At 44.3% G+C, this 13,828-nt stretch overlaps 3 protein-coding genes across 6 annotated transcripts; 2 read left to right on the forward strand and 1 right to left on the reverse strand.

The window, feature by feature from the left end:
• Window positions 1-374: 374 nt before the first annotated feature.
• LOC6500955 (probable arginine--tRNA ligase, mitochondrial) lies at window positions 375-3,016 on the forward strand. The gene is made up of 4 exons (XM_001954202.4): window positions 375-581; window positions 642-1,800; window positions 1,857-2,223; window positions 2,277-3,016. The coding sequence occupies exons 1-4, from the start codon at window positions 549-551 to the stop codon at window positions 2,428-2,430; spliced, it is 1,713 nt and encodes a 570-aa protein (XP_001954238.1). The 5' UTR covers window positions 375-548; the 3' UTR covers window positions 2,431-3,016.
• On the reverse strand, window positions 2,450-13,807 carry LOC6499641 (28S ribosomal protein S9, mitochondrial). Its single transcript, XM_001954203.4, has 7 exons — window positions 13,650-13,807; window positions 13,350-13,565; window positions 13,116-13,289; window positions 12,961-13,046; window positions 12,537-12,897; window positions 2,689-2,851; window positions 2,450-2,621 (listed from the first exon to the last, which is right to left on the reverse strand). The coding sequence occupies exons 1-7, from the start codon at window positions 13,743-13,745 to the stop codon at window positions 2,530-2,532; spliced, it is 1,188 nt and encodes a 395-aa protein (XP_001954239.1). The 5' UTR covers window positions 13,746-13,807; the 3' UTR covers window positions 2,450-2,529.
• On the forward strand, window positions 4,213-12,436 carry LOC6500956 (transient receptor potential channel pyrexia). 4 transcript variants are annotated; one of them, XM_014911332.3, is made up of 4 exons: window positions 4,213-4,437; window positions 6,405-6,732; window positions 9,143-10,487; window positions 10,544-12,436. In XM_014911332.3, exons 2-4 carry the CDS (start codon window positions 6,614-6,616, stop codon window positions 12,041-12,043), a joined length of 2,964 nt encoding a protein of 987 aa, XP_014766818.1. In that variant the 5' UTR covers window positions 4,213-4,437; window positions 6,405-6,613; the 3' UTR covers window positions 12,044-12,436. The 4 variants fall into 4 exon arrangements, with proteins under 4 accessions (XP_014766818.1, XP_014766820.1, XP_001954240.1 ...); XM_014911334.3 differs by having other exon boundaries at window positions 4,213-4,425; XM_001954204.4 differs by lacking the exon at window positions 4,213-4,437 and adding an exon at window positions 6,224-6,324.
• Window positions 13,808-13,828: the final 21 nt, after the last annotated feature.

The raw sequence follows: 13,828 nt of genomic DNA on the forward strand, positions 1-13,828 counted from the left end.
AGAATGTTCTGTTAACAAATATAATAACAAATATAATATACAAAATACAATACCATTTTTATCTCACTTTTCGTCCTTGGGTCTCTCAAGAAGCTTTCCATGTTATCAGACTGGCCAGGGAATCCCTTCACCCTATTCATCAAAAGAACGTGCCTACAGATTATAATTATTACGTTAATACTTTTTCAAGGATTATACGACTACAAACTCCATTGTCTGTATATAATATAAAAATTTAAGCAATGAGATTCATTAATAAATTTACTCTCATAGTTTGAATTTCGCGGCAGAGCTGCCATTCGTTCGAAGACTGTGAAGTGTGTTGGTAGTGTGACCAACTGAAATGGTCAAAAAACTTTAAAAATCGATATTTTTATCGGTCTTTTATATATTTCTGTGTTGTTTTAGCACATGAACTATAATATTATTATAATTTTATTATATATTTATAATTTACTACTATAAATAAGCAATTTTGCTTCAAATGAATTGTGCAAAATAGTATAAGGGGAAGTATAAAGCCCCCAGGTAAAGCACCACTCATCTCGATGATTCGCATAAGGCGCTCAATTTGCAAACAGGTGAGTGGAAATGGATTCAAACCCGAGTTACCTGTTATAACGAATCCTATCTTCATTCAGCTACCACAGCTAAATAACATTTACAATGCTCTGGAGATCCCGGTGAAGAAGCAAATACTACAAAATGGCCACCGGCCGAGCCTGGAATGGATTCTTCCTTCTGCGGTTGCGCAACAGGAAGATGAGCTACTACGTGAGGTAAACGGGCTCCGATTTGATGACACCTACATAGAGAAGGTCAGAACAGTTCCCAGCTCCGGACGCAATGCAGCCAAGGTAGAGTTTCAGCTGCACCCGCAGGCATTTGTGGAGAATGTTTTGCGGAACAAATCCAATCCACCACCTCAACCCAATTCAGAGCATGTCGTGGTTGAATACAGTTCGCCGAACATTGCCAAACCTTTTCACGTAGGACATCTGCGCTCTACAATAATTGGCAATGTACTGGCCAATCTGCACCAGCATCTGGGCTACCGGACAACCCGCTTGAACTACTTGGGTGATTGGGGCACGCAATTCGGTCTGCTGGCGCTGGGAGTCGAGCTCAACAATGTGAGTGACAAGACCATGCAGACATCCCCCATTGAAACGCTGTACAAAGCGTACGTGGTCGCCAACAAGGCAGCAGAAGAAAGTCCAGAAATAACCCAGCAGGCACGGGATCTCTTCACTGCTTTGGAAGCGGGCACCGACGAGAAGATGGCCAAAAAGTGGCAACAGTACAGGCAGTACACTATAGAAGACCTCTCAAAAGTCTACAGCCGACTCGGTGTCCACTTCGACAGCTACGAGTGGGAGTCCCAGTACTCCCAGCAACAAATACGCGCTGTTTTGGATCGGATGCGTGAAGCTGATCTCTTGCACAGAGAATCGGATGGTAGGGAGATTGTTATTGTCGATGGTAGGCGCATTCCAGTGATCAAAAGCGATGGCTCCACCTTGTATCTGGCCAGGGACATTGCTGCTCTACTTACACGATTGGATCGCTTTGATTTCTCTCGCCTACTGTATGTGGTGGACAATGGGCAAGCAGATCACTTCAATGCTCTCTTCAAGACAGCATCTAGTCTAAGTGATCGCTTAAGTTTGGAAAACCTGCAACATGTTAAATTTGGAAGAATCCATGGGATGAGCACTCGCCAGGGAACGGCTATATTTCTAAAGGACGTGCTGGATGAAGCTCGGGATATTATGAGGGAAAAACGGAACATAAGCGCAAGTGAGCTGGATTTAAAATACAAAAAGTATGATACTTTACTCTGATCCTTTTTGCAGCAACCAAAGAAAATACCTCTTTTGATGACGAGCATGTCTGTGATATTCTTGGCGTCTCCGCGGTGTTAGTAAATGTCCTCAAACAGCGCCGACAGCGTGATTACGACTTCAATTGGAAACAAGCTCTTCAAGTCAATGGGGACACAGGCATTAAGCTTCAATACACGCACTGCCGCCTAAACAATTTACTGGAAAATTTTAAAGAAGTTGATCTGGAAGATATAAAGCCAAGCTGGGATCACTTTGCCACAGAGCCACTGGAGGCTTTGGATTTGGTTTACGAACTGGCTCGTTTCGATCAAAACGTCTGGCAATCGAAGGAGCAGTTGGAGACGTGTGTGCTGGTCAACTATCTCTTTGGACTTTGGTAAGAAGGATAGTGCTCTCATTTTTTAGTTATTATTATCTTTTATTTTGCAGCAACGCAACCAGCAGGGCTCTTAAGCGTTTGCCAGTAAAGCAGGAAGCTTGCAGGCAAAAACAAAGCCAAAGACTGCTCCTCTTTCACGCGGCGAAGAAGACACTGCAACAAGGAATACAAATCCTGGGTCTCAGACCTCTCGACCAAATGTAGATGAAAGAACGCAAGAAGGTCTTTTTAATTGTTCACATTTATTAAAGCCATGAGGACTGCCATATAAAAAAATAGCGTGTTGCACATTCACGTGTTCGTTTAGCGCTTCTTCCACGTGTACTTGCGGCGTGCCCCTTCCTGTCCAAACTTCTTGCGCTCGCGTCTGCGGTAGTCACGTGTCAGGAGGCCAGCTACAAACATTGAACATAAATTGCAATTAGCGCGAAAGTGTAGATGGAGGGGTTTGGAGACACTTACCCAGACGCATTGACTCAATCATCTCTTGATCAACAAAGCTGCGCAAGCTCATCGCAATGCCCCAGCGAATGGCACCGGCCTGACCGGATGGTCCGCCGCCCTCCACATTGGCCTCCACATCAACTTTTCCCAACATCTCGCTAAATTGCAGCGGAAAGAGCAACTGCAAATAGAAAGATAATGATTTTTAAAATTAGAATTCGATGATTACCATAACCCAGCTCTATAGAGACATCAAAAGGCCCCCAACTTTCCAGTAATTGTACAGAGTGATTGAAAATCGTTAGCTAATTTAAACAACTGCTAATAAAATATAAAAACAACGAAATTTATTTTTGCAAAAACCGCTTGGCATTAACCGGGAGCGGAAACGGGACCTGAAAGGTTTTTTTTTGTAGGTGTGATGCAAATTATAAGTTCATTACTGCATTACTGCATTGCATCAAGTGCGGATAATTGCATCGCCCCAAGCTTGATGGGCACGCGCTGCCACGATTACATTGTTAGATAATAATTCCACAAATTCTTGGCTATAGATAGATAAAAAGTACTAATTTTACACATAATTAAACATAGTTGTTAGGTATTTGCATAGGAATGGCACATCTTATCAATAGCATAGAAACTATACTGCTGAATAACAAATATATACCATTTTTCAATTTAAAATGTTACAGAAAAATAAAGTATCGTATCACAGCCTTGAAAATAACACACAATATCAATAATTAATTTGATTGTGCCAATTTTTGTCGGATTCGAGTGGGAATCAAGGCCTAGTAGGGCTTCACAAACGGAAACTCCTTAACGGTTGGGGGCACAAAAATAATAAACAATATGAACAAAAAACAACATTTTAGAAATAAAAGCACAGTAATTAATACGTATTTTTGTTTGGACATTTTTGTGAAGGCAGGTTGACAGAAGTCATCAATCTCCTAATGGTTTTGGGACGGACGACAGAAAGAGATGGGGGCTTCGATTGGTTCAAACAAATTATTAGATGACTTCACGGCACAGCAACAAAAATAATAAACATAATAAAATTGCGAACAAGATTTTCGAATTAACAGCAAACTGGCAATTAAAGCTTGGAATGAACGACAAAAAAAATCTTCATTAAATGGGATAAAAATAGAAACAATTTTGCAGAAAAGTGACGAGGCAATTGTGGGGAAACTGGTTCCCCCAACTTCCAGGGATGCCCAATCCTATTCCAAATATTCCGTGGAACGACTGTCATCGGTAGTGGGCTGTGGGTGGGAGGTGGCAAATGGGAGGCCGGCTACCGGCTAGTAGAAAATTCGCGACGACATCTTATGATTTAAATTAATATTATAGTTTGACACCAGAAAAGTATAGTTGATCTCACGAGTCGACGACGAAAGACCCGAAGATGTCGCTCTGCCGCTCGTCCCACCAAGTACACATCTGTATGGGGGGATATACGATGGATATAGTATATAGACTAAGTGTACATCTACTTCATTGTCGCTCGCTCAACTTAGTTTTGGGTCTTATATCGCGTACAATACCATTTCGGCGCAGTTCCTTTTATCAGTTGATCTCACGTCGTTGAGCGCGCTTTTCAAGTGTCGGATTATTTTACACGGACCGAAGAGAAGCTAAGCATCGAGCTACTTGTTCTGGAAAATACCAATCGCAGATTACTTTAAGGATCAAAATGCAGCAACAGATCCTGAAACGAAGGCACTGGACTTGCCACTAAAATCACCCGTAAAATCAAACGTAAAGTGAAATTTCGGAAAACAAAGAACTGAAATTTAGATAAATTAGTCAAATATTTCTCTCATCAAGATCTTCTTCAAGATTAATTATATTACAAACCCCAACTGGCGTAGAACCCTCTTGAGATCTTTTAGAACAATTCCCATTAGAAGCTGATGAAGTGAGCAATCTCTATAAGCGAGATAAGCTCATGAATAGCAATTGAAATTTGTTTACACTCTGCCTTTTGTCACTTGTCGGCTGCATTATCCTTTAATTTGCGAATAAAAGCAAAAGCCCAATTGCAGCTACATTGGCCAGCGAGTACACTTACATAGCTATAGTAAATCGAAAATAGTACCCCCAGCCAGTCCCAGATGTGGGGCCGTTGGGCACGCGATTCAGGTTCAAGGGCATTATCAAAGCAACACAAAAATAAAATAAAGCTTAGTCCGATGCGTTTGCTCACATAATCCGTACACTCTGGCCCGTACAAAGGCGGACGGAGTGGAGCGAAGAAGAAAAAGTACCAAATTGATGTCAATTATAATTGAATAAACGCGCAGTGAAAAAATAAGCGAGAAAGTAAACGAACGGCCCCCGACGATCGTTAGGGCAATCGCCATTTCCATTCGATAGCGTCGCAGTTTTCCAAAATGGCCGCAACCTGTCCGGCCATCATCCGGTAATCGGAAAATGGCGCTTCCGGGAATGCGTAACGTATCCGACCCGTGTTACGCTCCAAATAACAGGCATTCATGTACATTTTTTGTAGGCCTGGTAGAGATTTATTAATTGACAAGAAGATTTCCAGTAATTCACACAATGTGCCAGAAATGACAGCAAATTTTTTTAATCACACGGGGGCGTTTCGTCAAATATTTATCCACACTGTTAGCGACTTTTGGACCTCGCAGACTCTCCAGACAGCTACAGCCCCCAATGGGGCCAAAACTGGTTTGCCAACGACGCACAGAATTTGATTAATTTGCTGGCATATTTAAGCTAGCTCAATTTTGTTTAGAGGTTTTTTTTTTCTAAACCCGTCGTTACCTTGTTTTTATCGCCAGATTTTCATTGTTTTTGGCTAATCAAAGAAAGTCCCCAGCACACCGATTGTCGCCAAGCAAACATTGAGACTCTGTTTTTCTTTTTTGTTTATATTTCGCAAACTGGTTTGCAGTATTCCCGAAATTCTCGGGAATTGTTTACGGTAATCCGATGCCAAAAGTAAATCTATCAAATGGAACCTAAACAAGCTTAACGCTTCGTTAGCAAAGTAAATCCAATGTAATAAGCGTTATGATTATCGCTATTCTTAGCTCACGTGAGAGTGAGCGGGGAAAGCTGTGATTATAATCTAGTTAAATACACAAAGTAGTTTTATGATCAAAATAAATAGGTATTCGAAAAAATAAATGTTAAAGCGAGGGCGTACAAAAACAAATACATGAATAACTAAGACGAAATAGGAGAAGAGCTAACAAACAGTAGTAATTTATAATAAGATGAGATTATAACATCTATTTAAGGGTCTGAATTAGCTAATCAATAGGCCATGCATTCTTGGGGCTATACTAATCAGTTGCTATTCATAAAACCAGGAGGATTTTGGAATCTAGAGGCTTTCATTTCCCCCCACCTACCGCATGACTATTGGGTCCACCTTTGAAAGCCTGAGGAATGGAGCTCTGAAACAGTAGCATTTTAAGATAAATCCCCAGATAGTCTGGTGATAATATCTAGTAAGACGAGTGATGATGTGTGCCTCTTATCGCTGCGTCAAAACGGAAGGCTCTTAGATAATTTTAGCCACGAGTGCCGCAGTCCGTTTGCCCGGACAGTTGGTAAAAGTTACTCAGACAGTGTGACACTTGGGAGCCGTAGAGTTCAGAAACTTGGATTTTGGTATGGGGATCTAAAATGACTAGGGGGATTTCAGATTTCCAACCATTTCTTGGTTATAAACTTTCCATCTTTCGTTGCAGATTGCTGAAAATGTCGATCTTGCATTGAAATCTTGGGACTTGCCTCCAGAGCCTCCACTGATATTGAAAAAGCCATTTACCAAGCCAACTGATTTGCATTTAGTGTTTCGCATTTTTGCGCGTTTTAATTGCAACTGCTAAAAAAAGAGTAGCATTGACATCGACGGCGATACCCAGATACCAAAGCACAACAACTTCGGCCAGACACTATGGAGAATCTCGGCTACAAGGAGGGCAGCACCAAACCCCGCCGCATGACACGTTCGATCAGTGTCGTTACCAAGACCGAAGTGGAACAGCCGCTGACGGAGAATAATGCAAATAACCGGTAAGTTCCAGTTGGAGTTGTCACCTCGCCAGTTGCAATTGCAGAGATATCTGGCTACCAATAAAATGTATTCAAAATCGCCATACACTCACAATCAGGTGTGATTGCCAAACCCAACTCCAAACCCAAAAGCCATGAGTCGTCCGTCGCGTTCCAAAAGACGCGGAAACATCCCCATGATTTATGCCAAAAATGTATTGGCCAAGTCAACAATATAAAAAAACACATTTTACACAAAACCAGATGCAAGGTAATTTGCAATCAATGGGGGATAACAGTACGCTTTCGAAACTCTAAGTTTCAAGCTTCCTTTTTCAATATATTTATATATTAAATATATTTCATCTTAGACCATTATTAATGCCTTGAAAATAAATAGAAAACTTAAAGTATATTTTGGTAAAACAAGTAGTTTAAAGATTATTTTTGGATGGTAACTAATAATGCCAATAGGACGATTTTAAAAGTGTCTTCTTATTCAGATAACATACAAGAACTAATTATTATAATGATCATAATAAAAATTGATATTCCCATTCCTTCAATCCAATTGAAGTACAACTCCCAACACTACCATTATATATTACCTTTTTGGACCAAAACTACTGGCATGCCCCTGTCTTAGCCAATGATATTCTTGGCCGAGCTTTCTCACGCCCAAAATCACCGAAATCTCTGGCAAGCCCCCGGCATTCACTCTCCCCAGCGTTTAGCGAAATCTCTCCTGGCCGGTTTCTCACTCTCCAACTACACCTCTTTCAATATTGATCGACGACTGAACCGAGGTTTACGGTTTTTCCATCGAGTTTAGTCGGTTTTGAAACAACAATGGAGGCGGACGCGTTCGGTTCTGGCCAGTAGAGTGTACGAAACAGTGACGACCCCAAGCTAGAACGAGTTCGAAGTGATCGTCGCACGATCGCACAACAATAACCACTAAAACAAGGGCCAAAAAATCGGATAGAATAGACACAACAACTACAACAAAACGGAAGTGAAAAATTCGCGTTTTTTCACACAACATTTTGCATTTTCCGCCCGTTAGATACAATTGTCTAAGCCCCCCACAAAAGGCCCCATTGTGAGACAATTTTTCCGTCCCGTCCCGCCCCGTCCCGCTCGATCCGATTCGATCCGATCCCCGTAAGTCCAGTACCACCTTGTGGCGGGGTCAATCAGTCGGGAAGTCAGTCGGTCGGTCGACTGTCGCGCCGGACTCTCCCATGTATTTCGGAAATGAAATTAGAAATTGAAAACAGTTCACTGGCGAATTGGCATCATCCATGGATATGGCTGCAAACGATGTAGGTATTCAATCCGGCCGGATTCCCAGTCTCCCAGTCTCCCAGTTTCCCAGTTTCGTAGTTTCGCTGTTTAAGTGACCAACAAAGGCGGTACTATGTATGCTCGTAGTTATACAACAAGTGCACCAGCTTCTGGCCATGAACGAGGTCTGAAATTATGCACCGAGTGACTATGCTGAGCAGATCTGTGCTGGCGATCAAGAAAATAAACTAAAATCGCTCGCCGAAGTCGGTGAATCCATCAGCGTAAGCCAGTGGACGGTAGAAAAAACTTGACTTTAAAATAAACCGCCAACTTTGCATAACTCTCAGCGCAAAAAAAAAAAAAAAGAATAATTATTTAAAATTATGCATGCTCGAAAAGTCAACAGATCTCGAACTCTGTTTAGTGGCGTTTTAGCAATGGAAAATATATGTTTACAAATCCATAAAAAGTTTCACAAAGCCCGCTCCCCAAGGCGGGCTTAGACAAAGAGAAGTGCGAGTTCGTCTAATGACTTTGTTTAAGAGCCCAAGAAAGTGATTCAGACCGAAGCTATCATATCAAGTGTGATTTAGTTTTAAGGGGTAGCCTCAAAACACTTAACTACTGCTATCTGTGATGTGATTATGTGTTCAGTTCTTTTACAAGTCGCAGGTGTTTGGATATCAACTCCTAATCTGCCCTATCAAATCTTATTGAATCATACACTAATGATAGCCTATCCCATCCTATCATAGTCTATGGTAATAGTAGATTATCCTATCATATCTTATAGGAATAAATACCTATCCTATTCTTTCTTATCCCATTATAATGATAGTCTATCCTATCCTATTATATCATATCCTATAGAATCGATAACTTATTCCATCCTATCATATCTTATAGTAATGACAACTTATCCTATCCTATAGTAATGATAGGCTTTCCTATCCTTTAAATCCCATCAAAGAAATAAATATAAAAATAACATAATACAAAACACAACTCGTTTTTAAATAAGTGCCAATAACTATAACCAAAAAATTCTATACAACCTTTTTTTTTAAATACCACCAAAAAAATAGCAATACCTACCTTTAAAAAAAAAATCCCACTTATCCCTATCGTGTACCCATGACAGCTTCAAATCGATTCCCCCCAATTTGATGGTGCGATGGCGGAACAACACTGACGCCATGATCGAAGCCCAGTACCCAACCGCTGGAGAATTCGAATACATGGAGTGTGGACCATCCCCGCCGGCGGAGAGTGCGCCGAGCATGTACGACAGCTTTGAGGAGCCGACGAGCGAGTTGAGCGTTCAGATATGCAACGACACGCTCCGGATCAGCCTGATCGACCAGATGAAGAGCGCGGCGGGACGTGTGCGGCTCTTCGAGGACATCGAGCAGGGCAACGTGGTGGCCGAGAGCATTCGGACGCACTTCGAGTCAGCCTCGAAGCTGGAGAAGAACCTCAGCTATTTGTGGACCTGCTACCTCAAGCGCTGGGATCTGATCGAGGGCCTGCTGGAGGCGGGAGCCGATCTTACCTTCTGCGATCAGAATGGAATATCGGCGCTGCACCTGGGTGCCTTCAGTGGCTGCCTGGCCACGTTGGGCCTGCTGGTCTCCAAGGGGCTGAACGTGAATCTTCAGTCCAAGTGCTACACGCCGCTCCACTGCGCAGCCTTCGGAAACGCCGCGGAGGCGGCCAAGTTCCTGATCAACAACGGCGCCGACATATCCAAGGACACCAACAAGCCCAATTGCGAGGAGAGCCTCCTGCACTGCGCCGTCAGATCAAACGCCCTGGAGTGCCTGCAGATCTTCATTGGCGAGGGCGCCGATGTCAACTCGCTGAAGCCGAACGGCACCAATGCTATACATCTGGCCGCTGACTTGGGCAACATCCAGTGCCTGGAGGCTCTCTTGAATGCTCCCAACGCCGATGCCAACGTTCGAATCTGCATTCGGGAAAAGGAGTCCACAGCTCTGCACTTGGCAGCGGATGAGGGAAATGTGGAGTGCGTGGATCTTTTGTTGGCCAAAGGAGCAGATGCTAAGCTAAAGAACCACCGGGGCTTTACGCCCCTCCACTTGGCGGCCAGGACTTCCAGCCTGGAGTGCGTCGAGTCACTGCTGAGGAATGGAAACGCCGATGCCAATGCCGAGGACTTCGACCACCGTACTCCCCTCCATGCAGCCGTGGGGAAATCGGAGAACGCCTACGACATAATGGAGACCCTCATTCAGTGGGGTGCCAATGTCAACCACAAGGACATCTACGGCTTTACGGCTCTCCACTTGGCAGCACTGGACGGATTGGTGCAGTGTGTGGAGATGCTGATATTCCACGGGGCGGATGTGACCACCAAGTCGAAGAAGGGAACCTCTGCCCTGAACGTGATCACCAGGAAGACGCCAGCGTCGGTGGCCATGATCAGGCAGAAACTGGATGCGGCTATTACCCTGCACCACTCACAGGTTAGTATTGTGATATTTGTTCATTTTAGTCTCTAAATTGAGAAAATCCCTTCCAGGATCCAGTGAACCGCGAGGTGGAGCTGGAGCTCGACTTTCGCCAGCTGTTGCAACATTGCCATCCGCGCGAGATCAGCTACCTGAACACCTTTGTCGACGAAGGCCAAAAGGAGATCCTAGAGCACCCACTGTGCTCCTCGTTCCTCTACATCAAGTGGGGCAAAATCCGGAAGTACTACATCGGTCGACTGATCTTCTGCTTCAGCTTTGTCCTCTTCCTAACGCTCTACGTTCTGACGGCCCTGGCCCACAACTGCTACAATGGCAGCAAGGACGACAACACGACTATCCAGGCACAGGAGCTCTGCCAAAAGCAGTCCATCCTCGGCGACATGCTGCGCAACAATCCCTTCGTGATGGAGATGCAGTGGTGGGTGCTGGTTGCCATCACCATTGTGGAGATATTTCGAAAGCTATACGGGATAACAGGGTATTCTTCGTTCAAGCACTACGTCACGCAAGTGGAGAACATCATGGAGTGGTTCGTGATCACCAGTGTCTTCGTCATATCCTACATCTACACCAAGCAGACGTACACGTTCCAGAACCACATTGGCGCCTTTGCGGTGCTCCTCGGGTGGACCAATCTTATGTTGATGATTGGCCAGCTGCCAGTGTTTGACGTCTACGTGGCCATGTACACGAGGGTGCAAGGGGAGTTCGCCAAGCTGTTTATGGCCTATTCCTGCATGCTGATAGGTTTCACCATTAGCTTTTGCGTGATCTTCCCATCGTCCTCCTCGTTCGCCAATCCCTTCATGGGCTTCATCACGGTTCTGGTCATGATGATCGGCGAACAGGATCTGTCGCTGCTAATCAACGATCCCGATGGCAAGGACCCTCCCTTTCTCCTGGAGGTCAGTGCACAGATCACCTTCGTGCTGTTCCTTCTGTTCGTGACCATCATCCTGATGAACCTCCTAGTAGGTATCGCAGTCCACGACATCCAGGGATTGAAAAAGACGGCGGGTCTCTCGAAGCTGGTGCGCCAGACCAAGCTGATCAGTTACATAGAGTCGGCTCTTTTCAACGGCTACTTGCCCACCTGGCTGAGGAATCTCCTGCACTACACGGCCCTGGTTTCTCCGCAAGCCTATAGGGTGGTGCTGTGCGTCAAACCCCTGAATCCGAGCGAAAAACGCCTGCCCCGGGATATACTTATGAAGGCCTACGAGGTCGGGAAGATGCGGAAGCACTTCGGGCACACAGTCTCCTCGAAGAACTCGGCCGAGAATTATCTATCGTACAAGAACAAGTATAACAACAATAATGGTTGCGCCACAACTGGGTACGTCCTTCCGGATGCGGATCCGGACGCCGGCCAGTTTAATACTCTGACTACCAAAATCGACGACAACGCAGACAGGATCGAGTTCCTCACCCAGGAGATCCAGGAGCTGAAGCAAGCTCTCATATCGCAGCAGCAGCAGGCGAGCAAGGTGATCGACAAGCTGCTAATTGTCATTTCCAACCAGCAGAAGCACAATTTGCGGAAATAAACGAATAAACCTTGGCGTAGTAGTTTCCTAGACGTAAGGAGATCCCAAAAGGATTCCAGTTAAGTCCCAGAATATTGTTGATATTATCGTAGTAGCGAACTGTAGTTAATCTAATTTTGATATCGATGCGCTTGGCGCCCTATTCAATATAGCCATACCACAGCATACATACTATTATCCATACAAGTACTATTGTTGAACTAGCAGTTATTTATCCCTACAAATATTATCGTGTAACTAGAGGTTATTTGAGTTAGAGACGGACAGTTGGCAGGATTGATTTGTTGCTGGTTACAGGCTGTGTCTTTGTCGTTGTGGAGTAGTCGTCAGAGAATCGTTTAAATCCTAATTAAATAAAAGTGTCTATTCTTAATAAAGTATATGCTATACCAATTGGTATGAAGAGTTTTTTTTTTCTACAATTGTGGCAAGCACTAATCCCATAACTAAGTACGTTCCAACCCCTCTAGCTTCTCACTAAAGTAGAACTCACCTGTTCCCTACAGTTCTCGTCTTCGAAATAGGATATGTCCTTTCCATTAATGCTGATCTTGCCCGTGCCTGGCAGACGAATCGTCACATCTGCCCTGGCAGTCTTTCGCAGACACTCGTATGTGGTTATGAACTGACGACCTTGCTCATCGATCTTCGGCTTGGGCACCTCCAGTTGCTTGGATTGATCCAATAGCGGTTTCAAGAAGCGCTCAATGAACGCCTTGCTCTTGTAGGCATAGGGCGAGGCAATGAGCCGATCCATGGAGTTTGTGAAATTCGAGTACTCAATGTCAGCAATGCTCTCAACCAGGACAAGCTCCAACTGGTCCTTCGGCAGCAGCTGAAAGCCCGACATTTCCCTGCAGATTATAAACGTAATAAATAAACTTTCTTCTTATATTTAAGTGTAAACCATGACTTACAGCTTCTGGTTTTCGTCAGGTTTGTTGCCGCGCCTAAGCATGCGCTCCTCCAAATCTGCCAGTTTCCTAGTTTCCTCCACAATATCCTGCGAAATAAGACAATGAGTGAGAAATGAATGAAATGTTTAATAAATAATGAACTATATTAAACTCACGTGCAGCAACTGGAAGAAGTTTGGCTTTCCGGTGTAGAACATACTGTGGAAGGGCCTGCCTGTCTCGTCAAACTCGGCAGCTTTACGGGCGGGGAATACCTCCTCTGGCGATTTCATGGCAGGCCGGGCTTTGGGGTCATACAAGCCCGATGGGAATAAATAAGAAATAGCTTCCTGTGAATGCAGAAACATTATTAGTCTCGAGACGGATAAAGACATACTGTCTAAACATACATTGATGTCTTCCTGAGTGAATGTCTCGGCATCAGCACCCATCATGTTGGCCAAGTGGCGCTTGCCGATCTGGAACTCCAGATGTTGTGTCTTCATGAATTCATCGTGTTCGTTGGCCCTCTTCAGGTACGCTCGCATGGCCTTGCTGACCTTTTGCTTCTGTACAGCCGCCGGCGAAGCCTGGACAGTCACTTCGGTGGCCAATTGAGCTACCGCCTACGAGGTTATGCAAACGTTGTGGAAGACCGGAAAGAAAATCATCAATGATGGAGGTTGTTTAACAACTGTAGTTGAACTCACCGTGTGACCGAAGGTCGTGGCAGGAGTTTTGCAAGCATTTTGCAGCAAATTTCTGTTAGTTTTAATTAAATTTACGCCAAAAACACGCACTGCCATTTTTTTAAGAAGTAAATGCAGGGCCACTGAAAGACAGAAACAGCTGATATGTCAGCTGCACATGGACCCCAAAGCAGTGTTGA

The sequence above is a fragment of the Drosophila ananassae genome, chromosome 2L (assembly GCF_017639315.1).
Source record: "Drosophila ananassae strain 14024-0371.13 chromosome 2L, ASM1763931v2, whole genome shotgun sequence".
NCBI lineage: Eukaryota > Metazoa > Arthropoda > Insecta > Diptera > Drosophilidae > Drosophila > Drosophila ananassae.